At 41.6% G+C, this 27588-nt stretch overlaps 2 protein-coding genes, 1 long non-coding RNA gene and 3 other non-coding genes across 9 annotated transcripts in view; 3 read left to right on the top strand and 3 right to left on the bottom strand.

Moving 5' to 3' along the window:
• The window catches only part of LOC117937746, a 12489-nt gene extending 6714 nt beyond the window's left edge, over positions 1–5775 (top strand). The window contains exon 3 of the long non-coding RNA XR_004655230.1: positions 5763–5775. This is a non-coding gene — a long non-coding RNA (uncharacterized LOC117937746). The remainder of the gene's footprint in view (positions 1–5762) is intronic.
• trnae-cuc lies at positions 3384–3455 on the top strand. Its single transcript has one exon. It is a non-coding gene; the product is annotated as a tRNA-Glu (tRNA).
• On the bottom strand, positions 4416–15158 carry mtpap (mitochondrial poly(A) polymerase). 2 transcript variants are annotated; one of them, XM_034861916.1, is made up of 9 exons: positions 14972–15158; positions 14170–14333; positions 13810–14043; positions 12275–12499; positions 10736–10947; positions 9576–9802; positions 8125–8217; positions 7946–8019; positions 4416–4989 (listed from the first exon to the last, which is right to left on the bottom strand). In XM_034861916.1, exons 1-9 carry the CDS (start codon positions 15117–15119, stop codon positions 4657–4659), a joined length of 1710 nt encoding a protein of 569 aa, XP_034717807.1. In that variant the 5' UTR covers positions 15120–15158; the 3' UTR covers positions 4416–4656. The 2 variants fall into 2 exon arrangements, with proteins under 2 accessions (XP_034717807.1, XP_034717806.1); XM_034861915.1 differs by having other exon boundaries at positions 14170–14336; positions 14972–15157.
• A 1865-nt stretch (positions 15159–17023) lies between these two features.
• Positions 17024–24442, top strand: map3k8 (mitogen-activated protein kinase kinase kinase 8). Of its 3 annotated transcripts, none has more exons than XM_034861919.1 (8): positions 17024–17211; positions 17899–18273; positions 18545–18715; positions 19283–19544; positions 20354–20460; positions 21555–21707; positions 23361–23607; positions 23698–24442. In XM_034861919.1, the coding sequence occupies exons 2-8, from the start codon at positions 17926–17928 to the stop codon at positions 23820–23822; spliced, it is 1413 nt and encodes a 470-aa protein (XP_034717810.1). In that variant the 5' UTR covers positions 17024–17211; positions 17899–17925; the 3' UTR covers positions 23823–24442. The 3 variants fall into 3 exon arrangements, with proteins under 3 accessions (XP_034717810.1, XP_034717811.1, XP_034717809.1); XM_034861920.1 differs by having other exon boundaries at positions 17057–17215; positions 18548–18715; XM_034861918.1 differs by having other exon boundaries at positions 17057–17215.
• A 1685-nt stretch (positions 24443–26127) lies between these two features.
• On the bottom strand, positions 26128–26209 carry trnas-aga. The gene has a single exon. It is a non-coding gene; the product is annotated as a tRNA-Ser (tRNA).
• A 231-nt stretch (positions 26210–26440) lies between these two features.
• On the bottom strand, positions 26441–26512 carry trnag-ucc. Its single transcript has one exon. It is a non-coding gene; the product is annotated as a tRNA-Gly (tRNA).
• Positions 26513–27588: the final 1076 nt, after the last annotated feature.

The following is a 27588-nucleotide window of genomic DNA, read 5'->3' as shown; positions in this document are numbered from 1 at the left end:
GTCACATGTACTGTACATATGTGGCATTACACACGCATTCTCCAGTCACGGACTAAAGGCACCCAGGAGAGCTTGGTGGAGCGTTCTGGATGAGCGGGGTGCGTTTCCATGGATACCCGCCCATGTTGCGATCTCAGCAGTATAATGGCCATGTGTGCTTGTGTGTGGTGTAGCCATGTGACAGTTCATCTTCCATTAAAACATGCAGTCACTGTCTCCAATAGGGGCCTTTGGCTGCTGGTAGCTCTGTGCCAGGCTCCAATTAGGCAGCCATGCATCCTACACTGAAACAATGGTACTGTTGGAAGGTACAGTAAGTCCCGGGCATTCCCACACTGGGTAAAGTGTATACCATCAAGTTGTTTGCCAATAGTTTACCTCATGTTTTCAATGTGATATGTGGAGACACGACGGAGATCCAGGCTGTTGCATTTTGACTGGGGTCCCTTAAATGTAGCTTTCAATAAGCACATTTTTTAGCCAGTACAGGGATACACAAAACGGACATCAGGAGCCTCGGCATGCGTCAAGTGCATTCTAGCGCTCTCTGCTCCCTCTCACCGCCTCTCCACCGCCAACCGTGGTGTTGATGAGTGGGAAACCTGGGAGTAAGGGTGCGTATGGGTCCCCCAGGGGCCACAAAGGACGCTTGTCCTTCAACCAGCGTAATCACCTCTAACAATCTTGCGAGGGGACAATTCATGGAACTGCGAGGGGAAGTGCTTCGGAGATTACGTTCTCCACACTGCTCACATGTCTTTGTGGAGGTAAGTGGAAGGAGTGGCGTGGTGATCACACGGCTTGATAAAATAACTTCTGGTAAGGGATCCAACTGATAAGGCCTCCACATCAAACAGCGTGTTCTCCAGAAGCAAAACAGTTTTCCTCAAATGCTCACAGCACTCTGTGATAGAAAGCTGCCCCGAGACTTTAACATTTGTAGAGGGGCATTCAACCTCACATGCGTGCCAAGATCTTTTTCATTTCTAGTTGTTTTTCCTACTTCTTCACCCTCACCGTGTTTCCTCAAATCCCTCCCATGTTTTTCAAACCCTCAGGCCACCTTTTTACATTCTTTCAGGCTCTGAAGGCACATTTGGAGCCAAGAAAAAGGCAGCAACATAAACTCTGGCTATCATCCTGCTGAACCTCTGTACTTCCTGAGGGAGGGCCAATCCATCTTGGACTTTTCACTAGTTTTCCCAAAAAATGAGAACCCACTGTGGGTTCTCATTTATTGGGAAATGTGATGATGATGATGAGCTGCAAACGCCTCTGAGGATGGTCACTGCTAGGCAGGTTAGCTAAACACAACCTTTTTCCTGTTTGCAGACTAAAAGCAACACCATGTAACTTTTCCCGCTTCGTTGCCCCTACAGGTTGGAAGCAGAGTTGTCCCCATTATGTCTCGACAGAACTACAGATCCGCTACCTGATCTGGAAAACTTGCATTGTGCGGTTATAGCAAGTAGAGAGCCGCAAATCTAATGCAGATGTGCTGCTCACCCTGTTACGAGTTGATAAACCACTGAAACATAATTTTAAGGTGCATAAAGTTACATAGCGTTGCTTTAAGTGCTTTATCGCTAAAAGTCTGTCGCATTACACCTACCACTTCAATGGTTAAGATGAGCTAGAAAAAAAAAATATGATTAACATTGACATTGACCTGTGGCAACCTTTTGGCAAGTGGCCACAGTTTCTGTCTATGTTTGTAATTAGCCCATAAACTGAATAGATGAAGAAAGTACCATCCGAGAGGGTTCTATAAATTATAATGAACAGAACAGCACATTTAAACCACAAAATACAAATCAGGGGTTCTAGTCACTGACATCTAGCTGCTTTAAATGAACCCTACATCACCCAGCATCAAATTCTCCCGAGGTGTTGATTTCCCCACCCAATGCTCCTCTAACCACCACGTCTCATAACCACTCTGTTGCTTCACCAGAGCACATCCATCAATCAGAAACTTACTTATGGTAATAAACAAACTCTGCAAACCTCAAAGGACGCTGCCAGTCTTGAGTAAAAAGCGATGACTGAGACAAAAAAAAAAAGAGAGAGGCACGTTGAATTTGAAAGCAAAATGAAATATAGAACAGAGGAGGCAGGGACAGTGAGTGAAGTTCCAAACCGGGAGGGGGTGAAGAAGCAATGGGCTCTCCTCTGCCTCAATCCATTTCTTCCCATCTGCATCGTGCCCCCGTGGCAACGGGTGGATGGGTGGTGGGAGGGAAGCTAGTTAAAAGTATATCCTCTCACCCCTTGACCTCCCACAGCAATGGGCGGAAAAGCGGCTGTGGGCTGCGCACTCCCCGCTCTTCAAACGCTATCCCATGGGCCTGAATCACTCATGTACAAACACACTGAGGCAAACTCATAGGATGTGAACCTGCACCCGCACTCTTAACACATGCACGCCGAGGTCTTTTCTCTTTCCTCTATCACAAACACATACATACATTGTGGTTACAGGTTATATAACTTTGAAAAGAAGAAAAAAAAAGGGATGGGAATGACTTTTTTGGTGTTTCAGCCACATTTCCTTGTGATTAGCGGGTGTTGTAAGCTGGAAGCTGTATTAGTAAAAGTTAAAGTGGTATGTCTCTTCACATACGTAACAGGACATATCAATCAGTGTTGTTTTTTTTCCCCAGAGGGGTCGATCCATTCAACAGACTTTGCCTGGCTGACTGACTATGGTTCCAATGATCTGGGTAATCAAGTTGATGGCTGTCAACTTCTATATAAATATGACATAGGCTAGCAACATTATGTCACTGTTTTTGATCATTTGCTTCTAAAAATTGAAATCGAGATGTTACATTAGAGCAATTTCTGTTGGTGTTCTTTCTACTGTACAAAAAAGCACTAAAAGGTTATCAGACAAAGCCAAAAATATAAGTGAATACATTAACAACAACAAATACACTGGAAAAACATATTAGGCTTTATACTTTGGAGCTAAAAATATGCTTTTTAAATTGTTTTTCTTTACCACCTACACATTTAGTTACGTATATGATGCATTGAAATTAAATGCACAATCTTCCCCAGGGAAGAACAACATGCTTATGCATCAGACTAGAGCATCAGATTATGTGGTTAGCTTGCTTACTTGAAAACATGTAGCTGAACAGCCTTCTAAAACAGCAACTGTACCAAGCTGAAGCTAACTTAATCATAAAACTATAACATCCAGTAGAGGTTATGTTATTTGTCCATGATGCATTATACTGTTGCCTTGAAGTCCGTTTACAGTAGCTAAAGCATCTCAACCGGTAAGCTAACATAAATAAAATTTGCTAGCTTTTAACGCTTTTCTTTTTAGTAGCTGTTAATGTCAGATCAAAATTGCCAATCAATTTTACCATTACTCCCTGGTGGTCTAGTGGTTAGGATTCGGCGCTCTCACCGCCGCGGCCCGGGTTCGATTCCCGGTCAGGGAACTACTTTTAGGGTAACATCGATTTAGCCCATGTTGACGTGGCTCGATAAACGGAAGGACTTCGGCGCAAGTCCCCGCGTGGACCAAGTACAATCTGCGGATTGGTAGCTGGAATAATGAGGTAAAATACCCAGACCTTCACGCAAAGCACGCTGAAGGAAGGTCACACAGTATTCGGGTACAGGAGGAACGTGCTCTGGATTATTGGCATTCCTTGAAACCAATCATAATCGTCATGGGCGGTGCTATGCTCCGCACAGAGCTGCTGAAAAATAGTCATGCGAGATAAATTGGACATAGAGTCTAGCTAGCTGTCTGGATTTACCCTGCAGAGAGGTGAGCAGCAGCTAACCATAGTCAACACAGTCCCACCGGAGTTTAGACCTACAACACAAAAGAAAGGGTAATGAGCCATGCATCCCGTAGAATTTTCTGCAGCAGCGAAGCAATCCCTAAAGGGTACCGTCAAGGATAAAGATTAATAAAGTAAATCTTAATCTTGCCATAAATGTCCTCAATTTGCTCTAGTTAAAAATAAATAAATCTAGCAAGTCAGAGATGAACAGAAGAGTCAAATAAATATGTCTGTAGATTATCTTGTTAAATTACTGGAAGTAGAAGAAAACAAAAAGATTTTCTCTTTTCTTTTCCAATCAATTGACGAAAAGTGTAACGTTTATTACTATTGTAACCTCCTTTTTAACTAATAGTATTGATCTAGTCACTTATATTTCTGATGCATCTGATAACCATTTTACCACCTTTGGAGTTTTAGAGCAGCATAATAATCAAACCAAGTGTTTTCAGTTTGCAATAAAAGCTGCATTATTCCATCTGTATTGTAACATTAATACAAAAAAAGATATCCATAATGATTTAGTTGGAGATGTTAACAGATGTTAGTGATCAGCGTAAATAAAAACTTCCATGTACAACACATTTTGAATTAAATTAACCTGTGTAATTACAAAAGAGCAGACAAGTCTATAGTAAAGTACACAGTAATCACTCCATTATTCCAGGTCCCACATATGCACATACAGTACAGGCCTCAGTGACACCCTCCAGTGTCCATATTTGGAACTATAGTCCAGCAGATGAATTTAACTGCAGAAGCCTCTCCTTTTTAGTGAGGCAGCAGACAATAACACCAGAAGATGTCCACCAACGTATGAGTTAACGTGATAGCAGGAGGAGGGAGCTTAGCTTTTCTTTTGCTGATTGGTTTTCTTTAAGGATTCCAGCAAGCTCTTTATTCTCTCACTGGCGGGCTCCCGTCTCCTTTTCTTACGACTTTTGATCCCTGCAACCTGGGAGGGCTGGAGGAGGGTAGCGAGTCCCCAAGGTATGGACCCTTTATTACCACCTCTGGGTGCGTTGGTGTCACTCTGCTGGAGAAGCCAGGAGCTCTCCTGACATAAAGCCACAAAGCGGTCCAGCTGTGTGGCGTTAACGTTCTTGCTGACGTTCAGAGAGGTTTCAAACGGGTTCTGGATGTGCAGCGGGGCTATCTCCGGCTTGTTCTGCTCTTTGCCCTGAACAGAGGGAATAGGACAATGCTAGCAGTTAAAAACATATGTGAGCAGCAGCCATAAGCACCATCCTGTATGAACTGTGTGCTAGAGTCCATCTGTCTTGTTGGTCATGCTTTTAGGTCTTGCGGCTGTATCTGGGGAACATATAGCTGACTGGTACGCCTCTCAGCAGGCTAGCAGATGGGAGAGGCAAAGACATAGCTCTGGCAGACATTTTGACTTGACTCATGAAAAGTGAGACTAATTCAAAAAGGGGAACCAAAGATATGACAGGAACGCGCTGCTATGACTGCTATGAAAACTCGCTATGCACACAGTACAAGGAAAAGCATACATGATCTTTACATGAATCTATCAGTCATGGCCATCAAATGAACCATCAATATGTGGGTCAGAGAGAAGTCAAGAACCTCCCATGGTGCTTTGCATGCTGTATCCAGTGTGTGTGTGTGTGGGGGGGGGGGACAGAAGATGGCAGCATAAAGCCATCAGTTAGAGGAGTGGAGCAAACTGGAGAATTGGAACACAGTAAAGCAGATTTATGGCTGTTGCTTGACTGGTGAAACCCTGAATGCGTGGGTCACGGCCAGTCTACCTGCAGGCTTCCTCTGCTGTGTCAAACTTGACATTAGTCTCCTATATGAAGCTGCAGGGTCTCTCTTTCCCAGTGACATCAATTCATTAAAACTCCACTGAAGCACTAGCAAAGTCTCTGCATCTCAACATCTGCAACACCTACTTTTTAAACTCAATTTCTCTGAGCAACTTAATAGATGCTAAATAGGATATCCTTACATGTTACAGGTTTTAGAGGTAGGATCATGAACTAACCTGTACAGCTAATAATAGTAATATTATATACTTCATTAATCCCGCATATATAATTTGCAGTCTGTTGTTATTACACACATACTCAGTACCTATACAGTCACTAAATGGAGAGATGTCAGAGTGAGGGGGCTGCCCATGAAAAGGTGCCCCGAGCAGTGCCCTGGCATCTCTCCAGCTACGAGTCCGTATGGGGACTAGAACCTGCAACCTTCCGGTTCCAACCTAACTCCCCACGGGCTGAGTTACTAACATCCTAGACAGGAATACTTCCCATTGATGTTATCTTTCAGACATTGGGAAGGATATCTCCAACACTTTTGACTTGTTCTTTTCTCTCCATTTCATTTTTTTAAAGTTCCAAAATTCCACCGTCAACACTCTTTCAGTGCCTACAAAAAGTTTTCCACAGGCAGCAACAGACTGGATATGGGTCTAAATAGAATAAATATGTGTTTGTTTACACTTTGCCTGACAGAGCTCTTAATTGGGATTGCAACTCAAGGGCGCCGGGCCCTGAAGGGCTGGCATCAATCACATATGACAAGGACAGCTGTCATCTGTGTGTTTGTGTGTGTGTGTGTGTGTGTGTGTGTGTGTGTGTGTGTGTGTGTGTGTGTGTGTGTGTGTGTGTGTGTGTGTGTGTGTGTGTGTGTGTGCCTTTATTACCAACAGATTTCTCAGCTCTGAGGCTGGGAGGAAAATGGCATTAAAGTTCTTTCTGAATATACTTTTTTATGTTCTGGTTTCTCAGTGATGCATTAATATCATTTTCAGGTAAAACTAGATGCCATCCAAGTATCAGGATAGACTTAGGGCTAGACAGATCATTTTGTGAGGAATTTTGAGGCGGTTACCATTAAAAAGGTATTAGCGATATACAAAAACAAAATGTATGGCCAATGTGTACTTTTCAATACATAAACATATACATTAAACTAACCTTTTTGATCAGGATCCTTTACATCTTATTTTTAAGAATGGACAGTGCTCCCTGGTGGACAAACTAAATATAATTGACACTGTCTCAAAATCATAAACAAATCTTTAGCATCTGGCATTCAGCATTTTGCAACAACTGTGATTGCCCACCCCCACCACCCCTCATTTCCTGGTTCTCCTTCTCCATAAACAACATGAAATCAAGGGTTACCGGTTTCCTGCTACAGATTTTCCACCGTGGTCAGAAAGCGCAGGGGAGACCCTTTGTTTCTCTCACTATTCCTCTAGAGTCGGCAATCGGCCCGAAACTAATCACCTTTGTAACTGTGACGTTAAAGTAGCTTTGGCATTTATTCACCCATGAGAGGGACATGTAACACTGATCAATGTCTGAAAGGAGGCCTAAATGTATAGGAATATATTAGAACCTGCACTTAAACCTTTAATATCGGAACACGACATTACCATATCATCACCTTTCAAGTTACATTATCATTCATTTGGAGCCATGTTTGTATCCATGTGATGAATGGGAGTCCCATATTCTCAGCTTTTAGCTCAGTTTTTGGTCTCTACCAGCTCATGAAAGAAATATCTGGTTCTTTAGCTGCTAAATGCTCCACTTTGTTCATCAGCTGGTCTCTAACTGTGTCTATTTGATGGTTGGTCCCAAGGGCGTGACATAGGGTCCAATATTGAAATTGAAATTGTGAGCATATCAAACACTTAATTTCCTGCATTCAGACAATTTTTCTAAAACAATTTGGGCCTTTTCTGCATCAACTTAGGGTAAAAATGTCTTTATTCATGTATGCGAAATTATAGTAGTTTTTTTGAAGTGAGTAGTTAGAGTAGTGTGGGTTTTTACAACAAAATCAAGTTTCTGAAAACAATTCTATTAGAGTGATGAGAGTGAACCCAAACGGTTACTTTTTTGCCAGACAGCTAAACATTGACCTGAAACTCACAATGCAGCTCTGTAAAGATGAGGGGAGCTGCAGAGTCAAGTGATCATTCCCTAGAGGGTCACTACGTGCGGCCCCTTTCACATTGTCTTATGTCATCATTATAAAAAAAGACGCTTTAGATTAGTTTAACAATAAAAAGATAATCTAAATTGTCATTACTGTGCAAATGCTTTGCTTCTTTGTTAGGGGACTTAATGGATGTGAATGACCATACATACCTTTCTGATATTTATGGACATCTTGCTGAATGCAAAGGTGGCGTAGAACTCAAAGAATTCGCCCAGAAGTTGCTCTGAGACAAAGCAAGAAAGAGTCAAGTTAGCGGCTAACAGAAATATTGGTATCAATCAAACTGAATTGTAGCCCTGCAGCCCTGTTTCTACGCTCCTGTGCTCACCAAGTGTTTCTGTGTTGCTCTGGAGCTGGATTTTGCTGAAGTCGCTGACAAACGTGCAGTCGTTCCCCTCAATCACGCTCTTGTCGGCGGGACCTTGTGGGACGGGAGCGGGGGATACAAGGTAAATTACTGCCTTTACATGCCTATGATGGCCATAAACTAGACACAGATGGATGGTGTCGGTGCATTCATGGAGAGGGGACAGAAAGACACAGGAGGAAGGAGAGAAAGCAGGTGCATGTACAAAGAAAAGAGAAAAAAGGGGTCCTGGATCATGTCCTCGCTTGGCTGGTTTGCTGCTCCAGCAATGCCCTTGTTAACAGTCTCCTTCACCACGATGAGGTTGGTGGTGGGGGTGCGCCTGTACGTTCACGCGTGTCTGTCCAGAGGAGGCGGGGTCATCGACCTTCCCGGAGCGATGGGCCCTTTATTGTCCTGTAAGCACTCTGTGTGATAGAGTCTGCGCTAAACGGGGCCAAGGAGGAGGTGCGGGGAAGAGGGGTGGGGAGGTGGGGTGGTAGATTGCTTTTGGAAGGCAATTACCAGGCAGCCAAGGTGACAGAGGGACAGAGGGAGGGAGAGATGGAAGGACTGCAGTGGACTTGCATGCACACTGGCGAGCTGGTGGTTTAATGATCACGGGACACATTTATTACAGATATTTGCAGGGTAATATAGCATAGGAAGGTATGCTCCTAAGTAGGGCTGCAAGATGTGAGAAAAATATATCTAATTGTAAATGTTATACTGATATTGTGATTAAGGGTTTGCCGCAGAAAATTAGTTAATTAAGGTGGTAGGGTGGGGTTTGCTGCCTGAATTGTTTTTTTGCTGAAAAGGTGCTGTAGAAATAAAGTTGCCTTGCCTTACAAGCTCAGCCTGTCAGTCAGTCATTAGGGCATAGAAACCACGGTTGGGGCTGCTTGTCTCAGAGGAAGTGTAACATCAAAAGCACCTCAGCCGCTTTCGCCGCGCCATTAATATCACGTCACAGCAAACGCTGTCTGCGTAAAGTTTTCAAAAAACGTAACCGGTGCTATATGAGTCACGATATTGGAGGGTGGCCTAGTGTTGAGCACAAATCTATCCTAGAGGCTCAGTCCTTGACGCAGAGGTAGTGGGTGTGTTTCCGACCTGTGGCCCTTTCCTGCATGTCATCTGTGTTTTCCATGAATTATGAGATAACTTCATATTTGAAGATTAAAAAAAATTCCCTATGTCAATATGTGGCAAACACATATGTGAAGAAGAGGCATTGTCGTTGGTTTTAAGGGCTCACACGCCAAAATCCCTTGAAAATATCCTCTCTTGAAATCCTGATCGTAAACATTTTTGCTGAAATAATTAGTTTGAAGTTAAAATGATGAGTAGATTACCAGCATCTAGTCTGATGATCAATTCGTCATTTAGGTTATTTAGTCTACTGTGCGAGATGTGGTGCTGGGTGGTACCTGCGAGGTCCCTGAGGTGGTCCAGGGTGGGGATAATGGGAGGGCTCCTCCTCTGCAGGAAGAACAGCAGCATGACTGTGAGGGAGAAATTGGTGATCCAGGCGCCAGGGATGCTGCTGGTGATGCCGTGAGCTCGGGCCCAACAGCGCACGGTGAACACCAGACAACGGACCCGCGGGTCCAGCTCTCCGTACAGGTAGAGCAGCTCCGTGCTCTTCATCGCCACCCTGTGGAGAGAACATACAGATGCACAACCACTGTTTTACTCTGCTGCATGTTCTTCACACGGCTTAGTTGTGGATTTTCCTTTCATTATTTGGAGTGTGGAGACTTCCAACACAAGTGCAGGAAGGACACTTCACTGGGTGAATGTTGAAATATTTGATATTTACTGCATTTTGTTTGCTTTGCTTGTTAGCCGAAATTACTGGATAAAAATCCAGTGTCCTGCTCTGGGACAGCCAATTAGGACATGCTGCCAGTCTTCTTCCTCCCCTTAAGTGATTGTATTAGGACACATATTTAGCATCATTTGAAAATATTTTGGATCCCAATACTTTAAAGCCTCCTCAGTACAGAACACAAAATACTCTTATGTTGAATGTCAAGGGTCAGTGAAACTAAACCAAAACAAAACCACCACTAGAGAGCAGCCTTCAGCTTGTTACAGCACACACACACACACATACACACACACACACACACACGATTTGAGAAAAGTCCCCCTCACATCCACCCACAGCAGCCTGTGGTTCAGCCCCCATTTCCTTAGAAACTGCAAAGTGGTTTTCTGTACGTTAGCAAGTGTGTACGTGTTTGTGTACATACCTTTAATGTTGAAAGGGAAAAAGTGAAACACAAACAAGCCCCCTCAGTGGCCCTCCTGTTCAGTTTCACTGTGGCAGGCACGCAGCCGTGCCATCACAGCACTTCCTGTCGGAGTCAGGTTTCTGTTTGGGGCTTTTGCCACGACGTAAAACTAGCAGTTTCTGTGAAGAGCCCTATGACCAACTCTAACTGACATTTCAAGTTATGCCCCAATTGAAACTGACCCATTCTTTAATGAAGCACTCTAATACCAGAGCCATGACAAATCACTGTTTGTACTGTTGTATGGCAAACAGGCTTGGTCTCACGACACATGTGCACAGGGTGACTACCTGTTGTTTGCTGTGAGGTCACACTGAAAACCAGAGGGCTGGTGGGCGAAACGGACCAGGGGGCATCGTGCGTTGAGAATCTTCTGCACCCCCACACACCCAGGACCAAACTGGTCCACACACTCCCCAATGACGGACAGGATGCTCTGGGTGACGGCCCGCTCCGAGTTGGCCCTCTTCATCTGATACTCCAGGGACAGACCGGATTTTGGCTGCACAGAGAGTTCAGAGATGTTTAATGTTCCTAAATTCCTTTCCACACCCTACCTGGTGTACTATATTAATTTTGTAACATTTTATGCAGACTGCCACTTTCTCAGTTTACTATTTAGGCATTACATTGTGCCCTCCAAAGTTCTAAAGAACACACATGCTTTGCTTTTGATAGATGTGACAATTATAGCAAAACTTTGCCCATTGGTGATAAATCATGATGATGATTCATTCGTTTTTGTAATCTCAATATATTGCTTACTTTCAGAGTTTTCAAAGAACCACGACCTTGATTTGGTAGGAATTCAGTGTCTATTCCACTTATAACAACAGGGATCTGAACCAGTCTAAGTGTATTATTGTAGTTACATTTGACTTCAACTTTAGCCTTTATGACCAGTATACAAACATTTATGAAATGGTTTATAACACACTATAATGTAGTTGTATGCAGATGTATGGACATTTCTAAGTGTTCATTAATGTAAAGTATCTGTCAACAATTATAACTTACTCTATGAAGACAACGTTTTTGTTACAACTAAGTGTTATTATATTGTCATTCATTATCTGTTTGTACACCAGCTTCCACTATGGGTGCCCACAGAAGGGGTTATACAGTGGTGCTCAAAAGTTTAGGAACCCATGCTAAAGATGACTAAAAAGAGAAATAAAAGAAGAACCTTTTGGAAACTGATCTTAATGCCTTAATTAAAAAAGGGAAAAATCCAACCTTTAAGGACACCAATTTTCTTTGTGAATAAATAATATACCGTACTATGCATCTACCGATACTATGCATCCTGGTAAAGTTCTCTTGGCCTTTCAAATTAAAACAGCCCCCCCACATCATCACATACCCTGGCAGGGTTTGATTATAGTTAGCTTATGAGCTGGTTTGATTGGCATTGAGAGATGATTTTATGGAAAGTACCCCATGAGCACCACTGTAGTTGTTGACAAATCCATAATTCATTATTATGATTATGACATTTAACTCTATGTTTCTTTTAACCTGGAAGAGACAAAGTGTAGGACTTGCTCAAATGTTTGTCTTCCATCTATCACTGGATGGCGAAAATTTTTTTACAGCTTGATGGAGATAACACCAAAATCCTTATTATTGCTCCTGATAATACAGCGTAAAAGGTTGTTCAGCTTTTTTAACAAAATGATTATAAAATTACTAAATGCTCCTCTTAGCAAGGGTAAATACTCTATGAATGAAACAGTCATGAACACATGACACAGCTAGTGGTTTTGGTTTTCACCTCATTTAGTTTAAAGGCACCTACTCAAAGACAACCCCCAAACTCCCACTATTACCATCTTTGCATTTCTCCCACTGATGCCATCCAGGTCCAGGAACATGTCCAGGTCACAGCCCAGCTTTCCAAAGCCGTTCACTGATGAGCCAAATGGCTTGATGGTGCATTCTGGGAAGTATGCAGCAGCAATGTCCTTGAGCAGAGAGCAGACAAGGAAACGTAGTCGACTATTCTCCTCTGTGAGCTGATAGACATCTGTCAGGGAGGTTATCTGCTGCTCTATCTGAGAGTAAACAGACAGAGGCCATGATTAACACAATCCTTGATGCATGAATCCTACTTCAATTGAATTACCGTAATTGGAATGGATTCACACTAGATTTATTAAATTAAATTGAAATACATCCAAATCGATACAGCAATGTAAAAGAATGCAATTTTTAAAAGTTGCAAAAGTGGCAATGTTTTCAGTGTTACATTGCATTGCCAGACCTTCCTCCAAAGCGCTGCAGAGGAGGGTCTGGCTAGTCCACATAGCATTCATGGATGGGAGGAAAACGTGCTCTGGTTATTGGCATTTCTTTAAACCAATCACAATCGTCTTGGGTGGTGTTAAGCGTCGGACGGAGCCACGGTGCCTCTGCAAAATAGCTTCGGGAAGGAACTTGTTTTGGTGGAACATGTGCACGTAGAGAGGCGAGCTCTGGGATTACAATAGCTGGTGAGTGTATGATGAGAATTTTACTCAAAAAAAATTAATAAGCAGAAGATGAGAGACATTCGGCCGAACCTCCGTAAACACCGGATTAATCCCATGAATGAAACATCGTCAATATAGACTTAAACGTTATGCAATCAACCCAACAAGAGGGTTTGGAAACAAATGGCCCTGCAGGGTTCACGTGCACACACGTTGCGCTGTGCTCCATGTGACATATGCGAACAAAAGAAGATGAAGAAAACAACTTGACGCTAGCAGTACTACTGTGTGAAAATGGCCCCAGGCCAGTTTCACCTGCGATTCACGTTTACAAATTAGATTTTTGTAAAAGTAATGTGATGTGTGCATAGTGAGTGTTTGGTTGCGTGAGCGAGCGAGAGAGAGAGAGAGAGAGAGAGAGAGGGAGAGATGGTGGATCAGAGCAGACAGGTGTTGATGATCGGAGCAGAAAACAAATTAGTGGTAACGTTGTTAGATTTTAGTAAATGCACAGTGTAGGTTTCAGTTTGTACTTCCCACATTTTCAAGTGGTAGAGCCAAAGTCAGTGTGTGATTTGTTACACTACTGTTACTGACTAGAGATCAGTAAGATTCATATTTACTGTTCAATAACAATACTAACACTCCGACCGGCGGCCCTTTGCTTCGTGCTAAAAACAATACTACTACTAATAATAATAACATTATAGATAAGACAGAAGATAGACGAAGAAGAGGAACTTCAAATCCAATAGGAAATCTGAATCCAAATAGTGGTCTAAAGAGACCGCAAAATATTATATTGCCATATAATTCAGCCCTAAATCACACATTGACTGAATGAATCCTTTAATCTGAACTGTAAATCTGGGTGTGATAACCCAACCACTTACACTCTCCTCTTTGGACAGCCTCTGTATGAGCTCGTTGATGGGAATGGGTGTTTGCGGATGACACTGTTGGCCTGATTGCTGGTTTGTTGAGTCCGCTAATCCGATGTTCCTTAGCGACAGCAGTCTGGATTTAAAAGGCACAGTGGATTCATGGCTGACGCTAGGGATGGTCGCCCCTTCAAACAACGAGGCAACACTTTCCCGGTTGGCAAATTCAACCACAGCATACAAGCCCTGGAAAATAAGTACACACACAACTTCATCATCCAATCAAATCTAAGCTTGACAGTAAAGTTTGTTGTATTTGTCTTAAAATGTGTTGGAAAACAATGCTTATTGATGAGTAGAGAGTTCACTTACATAACTTTCATAAAAAAAGTATTTCTTGATATCTCCATGTCTTGATATATACTTGAGGAACTTTTTCTCATTGGTTCTGGAGTGGCAGCTGATGAGAACGGATCTCTCTGCTTGTTCTTGTCCCTCTGCCTGGACAGCATGCAAAGATTTGCATCCATGCCTTTCTTCTGACAACAAAGAGGCAGCAGAATATCAGCAGAATATTCAACGATTGAATGAATAATTTTCATCTTTTCCTTTTTTATATTTCATCCCTTTGTTGTTAGCACACCGTTAGACTTCAGTACTATTTGTAAGACAAGTTTGCGCATCAGTGGCTCCTGAACGCAACTCCAAACTTAAAAATTATTTTACATTATGTGGCACTGCTAAGATTATTTCTGCATGGCAAAAAAACCCATACAACTATTTCATAAGTGACGGAGCACGTTATCAGCTCTTAGAAAAAAACTTAAATTCGGCATAAATATCATCAACAAAGCAGCAGGTTATTAAATGAAATATTATCTACAATGACAGATAGAATCACTTTACATACAGAAGATGTCACTTAACTAGCAAATTCAAAACTCTTTGGTGGACAGACATAGTGCCGCTTTTAACCGAGACCCCAAGTAACTTCTTCAGTTTTTCGATTTCTATTAAATCAGTTACCAATTTTGATATGTGTATAAGGCTACTGGAAATATAACCATTTCTGAATGAAGTTTGGAATGACGGTCACTATACAGGAGACAGGGCTAGAAGTAGGCTAACTTCGTTTGTTTGACAGCTTGTTAACATTGAATAACTAGTGCTTCACCTTGGGCAGCGACAACGTCTGTTCCAATATTCCTGTGAAGAAATGATTCGACCTTCTGTAGACACTTCACCAGGCTGCCCCTTCCCTTCAACCTGCACACTGCAAAGGGGGACGCCATTGCTGCCCCGTAAGAAACGGAAATGCGCATGCGTGCGGTTTTTGTCTACGGCAACAGAGAGGTACAAAATCTTCCTTGGAGATGAATAAAATATGTCTGAGAAATACATAGACATAATATAATAGACGCCGCATCGACCGCTACTGCCTACTGGCGCTGACGAGATTTGGGGCCGCCATCTTGGACCGGTCACCCGCTCCACTCAGTGTAATGTGTTTGGTGGGTGAAATGAGCTGTCAGCGCGTTTAATTAATCAATCTCACTGAATACAAAACTGATTTTCATGTTTTTTTTGCTACAAAGGTCATACATGTAGCTATGAAACAGGACACATGGTTAGGCGTATTTTAATATTCATAGTGGTCTTAAGGGTAATAGAATGTTCTGATATGATATACATTCACCAGACGTCCGAGATCAAAACTGGGAACATAATCCCCAAAAAGGGAGAAAAACGGGGACATTTCCAGTTTGACTATCAATCTGATTGAAAAACCTAATGTTGTGTCTTTAAAAACAGAACAGGGACAGAGGTAGTTTTTTTCTTCTGTATTTGGTCAGGGACAGACAACCGAAAACGTGGACTGTCCCCTAAATCCGATGACGCCTGGTCACCCTAGATCACAGATCAGGCATCCTCGGTGTATCTATCATTTGTAAATGATACGTATTTGCAAAATACCCTTACATCACATATGTGATGAAAGCTATAATAGGTATAAATACCAAATCACGCATTATAAATATGATAGGGAAGAAGAAACAGATAGTGACCGTAAAGTTAGATATTTAAGTACAAGAAACAATATGATTATGTTATTAGAGTCGACTTGAAGCTTTTTATAGTTGTCTCTTTCACACACACACACACACACACACACACACACACACACACACACACACACACACACACACACACACACACACATGAATTCCGATATTTTTAAACCATGTCTACAGAACAGGACGTGTTCTACTGGTCGGACAGTATAAAATGCATAAAGAGAGTTAACTTATATATATATAATATCTTATAAGAGTAACGTGCAAGTCTTAAACAAATCCCAACTAAACCAGACACAATCCCAGTGTAATAACAACTCAAGCATTAGGCCTACTGCTGCTTTAGGACCCCCAGAATATAGGTTAAACTCACTTATATAACGATGTGCTGTGTAACGATACTGCGTTGATATATCTTTCACCCCTAACAAAGCACGCGTACCAGTACTTATTTAAAGTAGCAGTATAAAATGAAAATGGTAGTTTTTATTTAAACTGCACATTTACTGAATCTCCGTTTAAAACTCGCAAAACTTAACTTATGCAGCAATTTTCAAAACACAGACTCAAAATGCTATACAGAACCCAGAGTTAAAAAGATAAGATGAAAAAATCCGCTGATCTGAGCAGGAATATTCTGCATAGTGCTCTGGCTTCTTGTATCTTCTGCTGCTAAGTAACGAGTATGACCGGCCCAAGATGGCGGCTAGAAATCTCGCGCTCAGTAGCCAATGCGGCGTCTAATCTTTATTATGTCTATGGAGAAATACATGCAGACATATGGATGATCGGCTGTCATTGGTAGCTATTGCAGTTACATATAACTTTATGAAATTTGTCATTTGACTTTTTCTCTGTCTATTGAATTTAACAATTCGAGTACATTATAATCTGTAATGGAGGGTGTATTATGGTGCAGGACCTCTATACCTTACATTTCTGTTATGACCTCTTTTAAACGTTGCATTGCAAAGAAAAAAAACAACACAGCACATTTTCCCACAGGAAAACACCCAACAGTTCTGCGGAAGGTGATGTCCTGTGTTTTAGCAGTCAAGCCACATGAAATTTCTTTTTCATTTGAGAAAAGGAGAAAGGGAAAACGAAACCTACAGAGTTGTTGAGTAAAGCGCCGGCACCTGACATACACACACACACACACACACACACACACACACACACACACCACCTACGCGCTGATCGACGGCACTTCCTCTGTTTACTTCCTTCTTAACACAGTCCGACTTCTGTTTGCCAGTCAGTCGGCGAGTGAGTGTTGAACGATTGAGACGCGCCATGGGGACACGGCAGTCGCTTTGCGTTTGACTCAAAGAATACGGCAAGTACGTGTGCTTTCCCCCTTTACTATATCATCGGACGTAAGCTGTTGAAAGAAAAAAAGAAAAATAGCAACTTAATACTTTAGTTGTAACATCTATTAACACCCCGAATTATGAACAGATTTCATTTTTCCAAAGGCAGGTGTTGTTAATTTGCTTTAGATTGGGACACAGTGGTTGTGTGGCCTTGCATCAGTGGCTTATTGGTTTAATGTTAACATGGTGTTTGGTGGTCTGGGCTGTATTTTGCAGATGTGTATGATTTGCATCGCATGTGTATGAGCTGGATTTTTATTCACACGCCAGCGAATGTGAGCTTCTGTTTCTTTCTTTCTTATTTACACGTTCTTCTTCTTTTTCTACTTGTTCTTCTTCTTCTTACTATTATTATTATTATCATTATTATTAGTATTATTATGAGCGTTTTAAAGATGTCCAATAAGGTCCAAGCTTTCCTGGGGGCTTCCCAGCTTTACTGTGAAACTCCCTTCATTTGCTTGAAAAACAGTCTTTTAAGCCCCTCCCAGCTGCGCTTTCAGCCCGCTGAACCAAAGTTTCAGTGCCATACTGTGTGTCCTGCGCATCCTGTGTCTTTCACACAATGACTGATCACTGACAGGATCTTGTGTGCGTCTCAACTTAACAGAGAAATGTCCATTAAGTGACCTCCTGATGTTTCATTTTAGGGTGAGCGGCACAAGTCAAGCAGCAAGATGGATTACAAATATGGAAACGGAGTAGAACTGCTGTTGGCTCACATGAATATAGAAGACATCATCAACGCTGCGGAGACTCTGTATCAGCTTGAGGAAGAGGAGGAAGAGGAGGAAGGAGGCTTGTCATTTGAAGAGGAAGGTCTCTCCCAGGAGGAGATGGATGAGAACGAGGAGGCAGGGGACTCGGTGGGCTCGGGGAGTCAGCAGAAGGACTACGCTGATGGGGTTGGTGGTGTTCGGTACGGGGCGGTGACAGACCTCCTGTCCTTTGTCAACCAGCTGTCCAACAGGCAGCCAGCAGCCCTGCAGCACCTGTCTGAGGAGACGGGTGTTCTGCTGAACAAGGTCAGAAGATTTATTTAGTTTTTTTTTTTAGGGGTGAGAATCACCAGAGGCCTCCCGATACGATGTCACGATACTTATGTCACGATACCATAGTATTACAATTTTAAAACATGTTGCTTTGTCAACATTTGTTTTAATTAAAAAGATGAATGTCTCTGTTTGCTAATCATGCTTACATGTTATTCCTGCAAAATGGGATTGTCGAGCAGACAAACGATATGTATCGATACAGTTGATAGGATCCACTTCTTAACTGAAACTTTGTTTTCAGAAGGCCATGGCTGTGAAAAAAGGCCGCTACCAGATCAACATGGACGTGCTCCTGTTTCCATGGAAATTGACCTACAAGGATCACGGCTCTAGCCTTGTGCCCAAGGGCTCATTTGGGAAAGTCCACTTGGCTCAGGACACCACCACCAGGAAGAGAATGGCTTGCAAACTGGTGAGTGCTGCTGACCAATGCCTGGAATCCAGCTCATGCTGTCTTCTCGAAACTCTTGCCCCAGGTGCCAGATATTCACCACCTGCCAAGTACTGTTTGTTAAGTATCTACTCCTGTGTTTGTACAAAGCATGTTAATGTCAACATGACATTTGGTAGGTTTGCCCTTGAATTAAAAGAGGAACAGTGTTCTTAAAAGCAGAACCAGATTTTGTGTAACAAACTTACAAAATGGGCCAAGATTAAAGTAAGAATGGAAATTGAACAGCTTTCCACGGCTTCTCTGGATGTTTGTGACACACACTTTTCACACATTGTCTCCTTTCCTTATCTATTTAATAATAAATAGATTAATAGCTAATAATGATAGTTGTTTGTCAACTTTTTCCTACATGGGAACAATTAAGGAGAGTCATTTCCCATTAGTCTGATGCTGTCATCAGAATGCTATGTTGACACAGTGTATTGTACACCCTGAAAAAGCTTACTGGCACCAGTTTATGTGCTTGGTATCTGAGTTACAAGATATTTCCTTGCTATAATTCATATCCTACAATCATGCTCACAGATCCCTATGGAGCACTTCAAAGCAGCCGATGTGGAGTTCCAGGCCCGGTTCCGCCACGAGAACATCGCTGAGCTTTACGGCGCTGTGCTCTGGGACCAGAGCGTCCACCTGTTCATGGAGGCCGGAGAGGGCGGCTCGGTCCTGGAGAAGCTGGACAGCTGTGGGCCCATGAGGGAGTTCGAGATCATCTGGGTGACCCAGCAAGTCCTGCGGGGCCTGGAGTACCTGCACTCACACAACGTCATCCACCACGACATCAAACGTAAGAGCAAAACACAACTTGTAAAGCATAGTTGCTGATGAATGTACTGCATTGCAGTAAGCTACTACACATAGTTCAGGAAGTATGTAATTTCAATTTTTACCCTGTTTACAACCAAGTCGAGCCACAGACGTCTACAGTTCTTGTAAAATAATTATATAATTATAGTCTTAAGTGGCAAGCAGGAAGAGGTGCATCAGTCCAGACACAAATAGCTAAGAGATAATAAGAACACATGCCAGTTTCAGTAGGTGGGGCTAAGCTGAGGTTTGATGCGAGGTAGTTTCACGTTGGTTGAATCCCAGCCCCGCTGCAGGGATCAAAGCATTCTCCAGAACCGTCGGCCAAAATCTTGGCCTAAAGGCTGTTTGGTGTCAGGAAATTCCAGCCTGCTTCTCATGCTCTCTCAGGGTTAAATGTAGGGTCCAAAGAAGCAATGACTTACGACAATGGCCTGCAAGGCCCTCTGAGACATTGCTGTGGTACTTAGCGTTTCCCGCCTGCGATCAAAATATGTAATTATACCTGCTGAGGTTTTTAAGCGCAATGATGAGACCGTTCACGAAAGGCTTGCCCTCAAATTATCTTTTAAATTCATTGGCTTAAAGCACGTGCCTTGCTGGTCTTCTTCTTGGGAGGTTTTGTGGCCTTTTTTTCCCCAGTTGAAATCAATGCGAACTCAGTGCAAGCCAGTTCAGTGTGCTGAGAAGTTGCTAATTATTATCTCAAATACATGTAAACACTGGAAATACTGCACACAGCAGCGTCTCAGACAGAGTGCCATAACTATTGTTTTCTGTTTTTTTTAGCCAGTAACATTGTCCTGATGTCAGACAAGGCAGTGTTGGTGGACTTTGGCCTGACGGTGCAGATGACAGAGGATATATACATTCCCAGGGACTTAAGAGGAACAGAGGTAAGCAAATAAGCCAGAGAGTCTTACAGGCTGCAACCAAGCTCTGGGGAGTTATTCCCAGGAGTCCTTACGTTCTTTTTCTCCCAGCATGTTTCTTTGGATTAGGGAGGCTACAAAATCATGGCTGTCCCAGGTTTCACACTAAATGCTTGCTCTTGGTGGAATTACTGGAATTGTTGGGTCCTTGTAAATTAAAGTGTGGTCTAGACGTACTATATCTGTAGTGTCTTGAGATAACTCTTGTTTTGAATTGCTACTATAAATAGATACAATTGAATTGAATTAGGTCCGTAATGCGTGCATAAAGCCAACAAGTCTTTTGTTAATTGCTCGGTCTAATGATAACTTGTTTTCCTGTCTCTGATCAAGAGTGTGTGTTTTTACTAATAAAGAGAGCTCTCTTCTTGACTCGTGACCTGCCCAGGGACTTAAAGAAATTAGTTTTAGGACTTGTCAGCACTTGCCTTTTCAGAAATAAGTGGAAGTCAATGATTGGCAAGAGTTTTTGCAGAGCAGTCAGTGTACTCATTGACCTCACTGATGCTAATAATAGTGTGCTTATGCTTAGGGTTCTCAGAACAGATGTAATCAGTGCTTTGGACATTTTAGGATTAATCCAAGAGATTTCTCCCATCATTCTCCCATCGCGTATCTGCCTAGCTTTCCCATCGACCTGTTTGTGTGTCTGTATTTGGACATGCACTCTGGGCCTCTCATGACTTGGCTTGTGGAAAGTCCCAGAGCAGACGCCCAGCAGTAATAGTAAGAGAGACAAAGCTAGCAAATGCACAGGGCTGCTCAGGCCTACATTAACATGGAAGAGCAGGCTGGAATTTCCAACAGAGAAAGAGATGAACTCTGGTAGTGTGTTTACTTTTCACACTCCAAAGGCCAATACACTTATGCACTGCTCTTAACACACACACACACAGCGTGGGTCTAAAGGTTATCTTGTTGGTTGAAACAGAATCTGTTTTTTTTTTCCTGTATGTTGTTGAAGACTGACACATGTATTTAAATGAGGAAACAAAAAAGAGCAACTCCTTTCACAATGCAATTTCTAATGTCTGTTATGTCACTCTTTTTTCATTTAGATGTATATGAGTCCAGAGGTGGTTCTGTGTCGGGGACATAACACCAAGACAGACATCTACAGCCTGGGCACAACCATCATTCACATGCAGACTGGAAGCCCTCCATGGGTCCAGAGATACCCACGCACTGCATACCCTTCCTACCTCTACATTGTAAGAACTGTACATTTTTTTAATGAGCCACGCTAGATTGAAATAACTGTCACTATTGAAATGATTGCAAAGACCTTGCAAGACATGCATGATTCCAAGAGGATGAGGCCTACTGACTTTAGTGATCACCTGACTTTTCTTCTAGTGGCAATCATTTGCATGGTTGATCATTTTAGTTGAACAATTGGATATGTGTAAATCTTTGAAGACTTTTTCAAGAATACAAGGATTGAACTATTTCTATCCTATTCTATTTATGGCAAAGTCTTTGTCATTTTTGCTGTCTTTTTTTTGACACCACCCTCTGGACTATTATGGCTTTAATGTCACCTCAACTGCTAAATATCAAAAGCATGTTTAGGCCCTAAGCTTTTATCCATCTGACGGTTTGGTTTTCTTTGCGATTAGCATCACACCTGCAGAGTTAGTGGCATTTATTACACTTGCGAGATAGACGGTATCTTGTATCTTGCTGCATTTTGAGAAAGTGACACACTTTTGCATGACTACCACAGCCTAGATATCATGCGATAAAAAAGGCTCAATGTGACTGATTGCAGTTTTTGACCTATGGCTCAGTTAGTCAGTCACTACTTCTGTTTCTTCTAAAAGGTTTTCCATTACATGGGTTCTTTGCTTGAAAGAAGTCATGTTGCACGATTATCAGCTTGTTTGATTTACTCACTTCCTTGTGAGACTGCCGTCATGGAGAAGTAATGTTACGTGGTTAAAGTTGCGTCTAGGCTGAGCTTGGCTACAACCAATCTTGTTTTTCAAGCCACTACTCACAATGTCAATAAACTGAGTCACTGCTGTTGGAGGAGTTTTTATATATATATATATATATATATATGTTATTGTGTATAACATTATACATACACACACTAAGGCTAAAAGATTTAGGGAGAAAATATAATATTTTTCTGCCAGTTTACAACTTGATTAGTGGTTATTGTTTTTTTTAAGTTAAGCTAAAGTTCAATATTAACAATATTAACGGATACAACATGTCAAGGAGCATTATAACATGAGACACCATCAAAAGTGCTCTATATTCTTATGAATGATGAGAACATTAGATATGAATTGCCAGCATCGTGTTTTTTTTTAATAAGCCTGGGGTATTAGAACAGTCAAACACAGAACATGTATTACAAAAGGTAAAGTTATAATTAAAAAAAATTCCAATAAACAAATACTAGTACTTTCCTGTAAACTAAAATGTCTGATCTTCCTCAGTTCAACAGCAGCATCTACATATTCTGCCATCGTGTTCAATGAAGTAATACAAAATAAATGAAAAATCCACTGAAAATAGGACATTTCTGTTAATAATCCGTGATATGTAACATTATTCCAGCATTTATCTTATTTATACTGTGTGTGTCTGTGTGTGTGTATGTATCCATATATAAAAATCAATGATGTTACACCAAACATTCGGCTAAATATTGTACATTTGATTCATCATGGTCTTCACAATTAGCTAATCGCATTCTTTTAAATCGCAACTAATCATTCAACCCATATATATATACACATGTTGTTTGGTTGTTGGTTATTTGGAAGCCTTGACTGTGTTTGTGATTTAGTATTTTTTTCTCATGCTGCAATTTTCTTATGCAATGTTTGCATTATCACTTTTCCCAACAGATCCATAAGCAAGCCCCCCCTCTTGAGGACATAGCTGAGGACTGCAGCCCGGCCATGCGCTCCTTCCTGGAACGAGCCCTGGAGAAGAACCCTGCCCTGCGGAGCTCGGCGTCTGAGCTGCTGAAGGACGAGGCCATCAACCCGCTTAGGGAGGATCAGCCACGCTGTTGGAGCCTTGACTCAGCCCTGGAGGAGGTCACACACACAATGCTACGGCAGCAGAGCCAGCACCATGACACCACACAGGGTAAGCATATGCTGAGGTCTATTTAGTTCCAGTGATTAATGACAAGATACTTGCCCTATTCAGACATGTATGCCTTTCTTTTTTCTGCAGATTCTTCTCTGTACTCTGAGGACTCTGGCCACATGAGGCGGAAGGGCTCCTTGTATATTGACCTAGGGGCCTTGTCAGGTTACTGTAAACTGGTAACAGGGCCCCCCACCTCAGAATATGGCTAGCACTGGACCAAAACTCACCATTTATGAGGGTGAATTTTAGTCAAAGCCAACTGATATTTTACTTTTTAGCCTTTTTTTAAACATATGGCTTTCACGTTGGAGGACTGAAAAACACTTCAGACAGGCGGACAGCTGCAGGCGACCTGGCTCATTGACGAACTGCAATTGTTCCGACTCCGAGATGACTTTAAATTCATGGAATTAGCTCAACTTTGTTGCTTAAATGGGCTGATGTGACTCAACAACACTGCAGGACAGTGGTTGGAAGAGATTGGTATTGTGTATCATTATGCATTAACTATCAGCTGTTGGTTAAATTTTCCAGAGCTCCCTACGTTATTCTAGTACATACTACATTTCAGTGTCGTAGTTAACACGGTAATCAAAAGAATGCAATTTTTTTTTAACGAAACTATGTCTTATAGCCTAAAAAAAAAGAAAAAAAAAAAGATCTATCACCAAATATATGTAAGCTTTCTGTTCTTTGTGGACTGTGGGTAAATTCCTGTGGAATATAAATACAACATGATGCTATGCAAATTACACTTCTGTGAAATGCATGTGATATCTAATTGTAAATGTGTCATTATGCAATATGCAATAAAATGAAAATACCATTCTGTCTATGATATTTCAGTTCTACATTGGGTAGTGATTTAAACAGATTATTCATTTTAGATTTGTAGCTTCATAACTAAGAAATGTTCCTGTGAAATTACAACATTCACTATGTCAGAATGTTTCACATTACTCTTGATAACCTCTACTGTCTTTTTCTAACATCGTGTCCTTACTGTTAGACTTATATGTTTGCAGCACTGACATAAGGTATGTATATCTTTAAGCAACAAGGGTTTTTTGATTTGGTATTTTATAGTCTTGATCACAGATGAGTGTTAATGGAAAGGACAGAATGACATGGTTCTATGGTAACATGAGAGTGGGGCAGGGGACACTTGAGTCCCCCCCTCTCTTTTGCTCTCTTTCTCTTTACTATAAAATTAATTTAAGAGATCAGATCCATCCTTCGGCCGTATCTGCGTATGTTGTGTTCTTATTCACTGTGTAGTGTTTTCATGTTAGCTCGGCAGTTCATTTTGACAGTAAACAGCCAGCGGGTGTCTGTGTCACCCTTATCCTCCAAAAATGGCCGACTTGCTGTTGATGACGACACATTCCAATTCCCTTTGGCTGAGGCTGATGGGATTGTCAATCATTGCGCAGGTATTTGGTCACCACACAATAAAGGCAGGAAACTCAAACAAGTCAAGTGATTGGATAACTTTTAGAATGAGCACATTTGTTCCAGGATCAAAGGCTGACTCCCAAATAGTTTTAGTAACGAAGTACAAATACTTTGTTACTGCACTCAAGTAGATTTTTCAGATATTAAACTTTACTATTTATTTTTTTTGGCAACTTTTTACTTTTACTCCTTACATTTTACAAAATTGGCTCGTTACTTTAGTTTTGTACTAAAGCTCGTGTACACCTGTGCATGTCAGAGAATGGCGCGGACACGCGCCTCACACCGCGAGCAGGCCCACGGAGAAAAAAGTGAGAGAAAAGAAAGAGAAACTAGCTGTCCGGAGGATAATCAGTTGAGGTTGTGTACGTCTATGAGATCTGTAAGTCATTTAACTTATGTTGTCAGTTCATTTAAGCCTGTTGTTGTACTGGTCTGTAGTTCTTGCAAATTTAAAAGTTAGCGTTTGTGTTCTTCACCTGTTAGCTAGGTTACACCTGGCTGTTGATTTGATATAATGGCAATTGTTGAACGTCGTTGCTCATTAAGATAATGTAAGTAATAGTGGGTTTATTGTTATTGTTTACTAGCAAGGAAGCGCAGTGGAAAATGGTGGAACAACCAACCTGGAGTTATTATTTATACTATGGTATTCTAAATATAAAATACTTTTTACGGCTATATTTACTTGACAACTGTAGTTACTAGTTACTTTGCTCATTTTTGCAAAAAAATTACATAATATGTAAAATGTGTAATACATATGTGACCAATGTGGGAAAACCCGGAAAGTCCAGCAACACATTTTGAACAGCTTTCAGAGCCAAGCTAGCTGTTTCCTCCTGCCAATGCCCTGATATATGTGTTTTGAGTCTATATTTTTCTTAATGATCGGTTAATAGATAGAATGTTTTGAAGTGGACACATGGTTTTTCCTGCATAGAGGAATTTTTGGCATAATGCAAGTTCATTGATGGTGCATCAATTAGTATGATGATATTGAACACTGACTGTAAGCAGTGACTTTGAACAATTTAGAAGACAGAACTTAAAACCAGCCGTTGTCAGCAGGATTTGAACCTGCGCGGGGAGACCCCAATGGATTTCTAGTCCATCGCCTTAACCACTCGGCCATGACAACGCCCTGTCTTTTAAGTTTCACATTAAGAACACGTCTGAATACACACAGACTTTTGGTGCATCAATTAGGTCAGTTGCCAAATTAACGTCCCACATTTGTACCTTAAAAATATCTTTGCTGCTATGTTCCCAGCAAACTTAAATCAGTTTTTTTCAAAACTACACCTACCTCTCGGATTTTGCATCTGATCAATTAGTTGGTCTACAGCAAACATTCCTCAGAAGAAAAGGTTGCGATGGCCGGGAATCGAACCCGGGTCAACTGCTTGGAAGGCAGCTATGCTCACCACTATACCACCATCGCAGCACAAAGTACCATCCACTGCAGACTTAGCAAAAATCAAAATCAAAAAAAGAGTTGAGAAGGAGAGGAAGGGGGAGGCACATCAAAAACTCTGACAGTGGTGGACCGACCAACTGACATTAACTGGAGTCATTATTTACACTATTGTACTCTACATATAAAGTACTTTTTCCGACTACATTTACTTGACAAATTGAATGCCTTATACTTCTAATTGTGTAGCTTTAAGAACATGGATTAATAATAGTAGTTTTCTATCGTTCTATTTCTATTTTTACCTAAGTAAGAAAATCTAGCTAGTGAATACGTTTTACCCAACATGAAGCAAAACTGTAAAAGTGGTAATGTTCCTGCTATATATTATACAGTAAGTCATCAAGAAAGAGCAACAAAATGGTGAAATACCAAACTAACATTTCATTGGAAACTGATTGATGTGGGCTTTCCTGGATTTCCCAGCTAGCAACTATATCACAGATGAGGGTTGAATCAAGTTTTAGTGAAGTACTATATTACTTTGAATTGTTCTTGTTTAGTCATTGGCCATATCTACTACTGATTTTGCATCAGGGAAACCCAAGTGATTAAAATGTGTGATGTGTTTTTCTCCTATCTGTGGCTCAGGCCTACTCTTCCTCTTTCCAAAAGCGTCACACGTGAACGGGCGTCAAGCTCTGCTGTGAAGGGGCATGCCTCAGAGTCTGATCTGAAAGCCGCAGCGTTTAAAGTGACGTATACGGTTTCCCAATGAACAGGAAAGACAACTACTACCATCTGCTGGTTAAAAAAGAAACAACTCGTTTAATGCACTCACACAAAGAATGATAGCTCAAAATGCGTACAGATAACACAACACTTGGCTTAGGAAAGGAGAGGAAGGGGGAGGTACATCAAAACCTCTGCTTGCCTTTGAAATTCAGAATCTGACATTATTCAGTAGTATACGTATGTATCAGTAGTGTCTAGGGATGTTAATGATTAACGTTTTAATTGTTAACGGAAAATAAAAACTTTGAGTTGACTGATTAACACTATGAGTTGAACAGGGGCAGCTGTGGCTCAGTGGGAGAGGCATT

Source organism: Etheostoma cragini, chromosome 22 (assembly GCF_013103735.1).
Source record: "Etheostoma cragini isolate CJK2018 chromosome 22, CSU_Ecrag_1.0, whole genome shotgun sequence".
In the NCBI taxonomy this organism is placed as follows: Eukaryota; Metazoa; Chordata; class Actinopteri; order Perciformes; family Percidae; genus Etheostoma; species Etheostoma cragini.
Note: the sequence above shows the minus strand (reverse complement) of the source record. Positions and strands in the feature narration are given on the sequence as shown.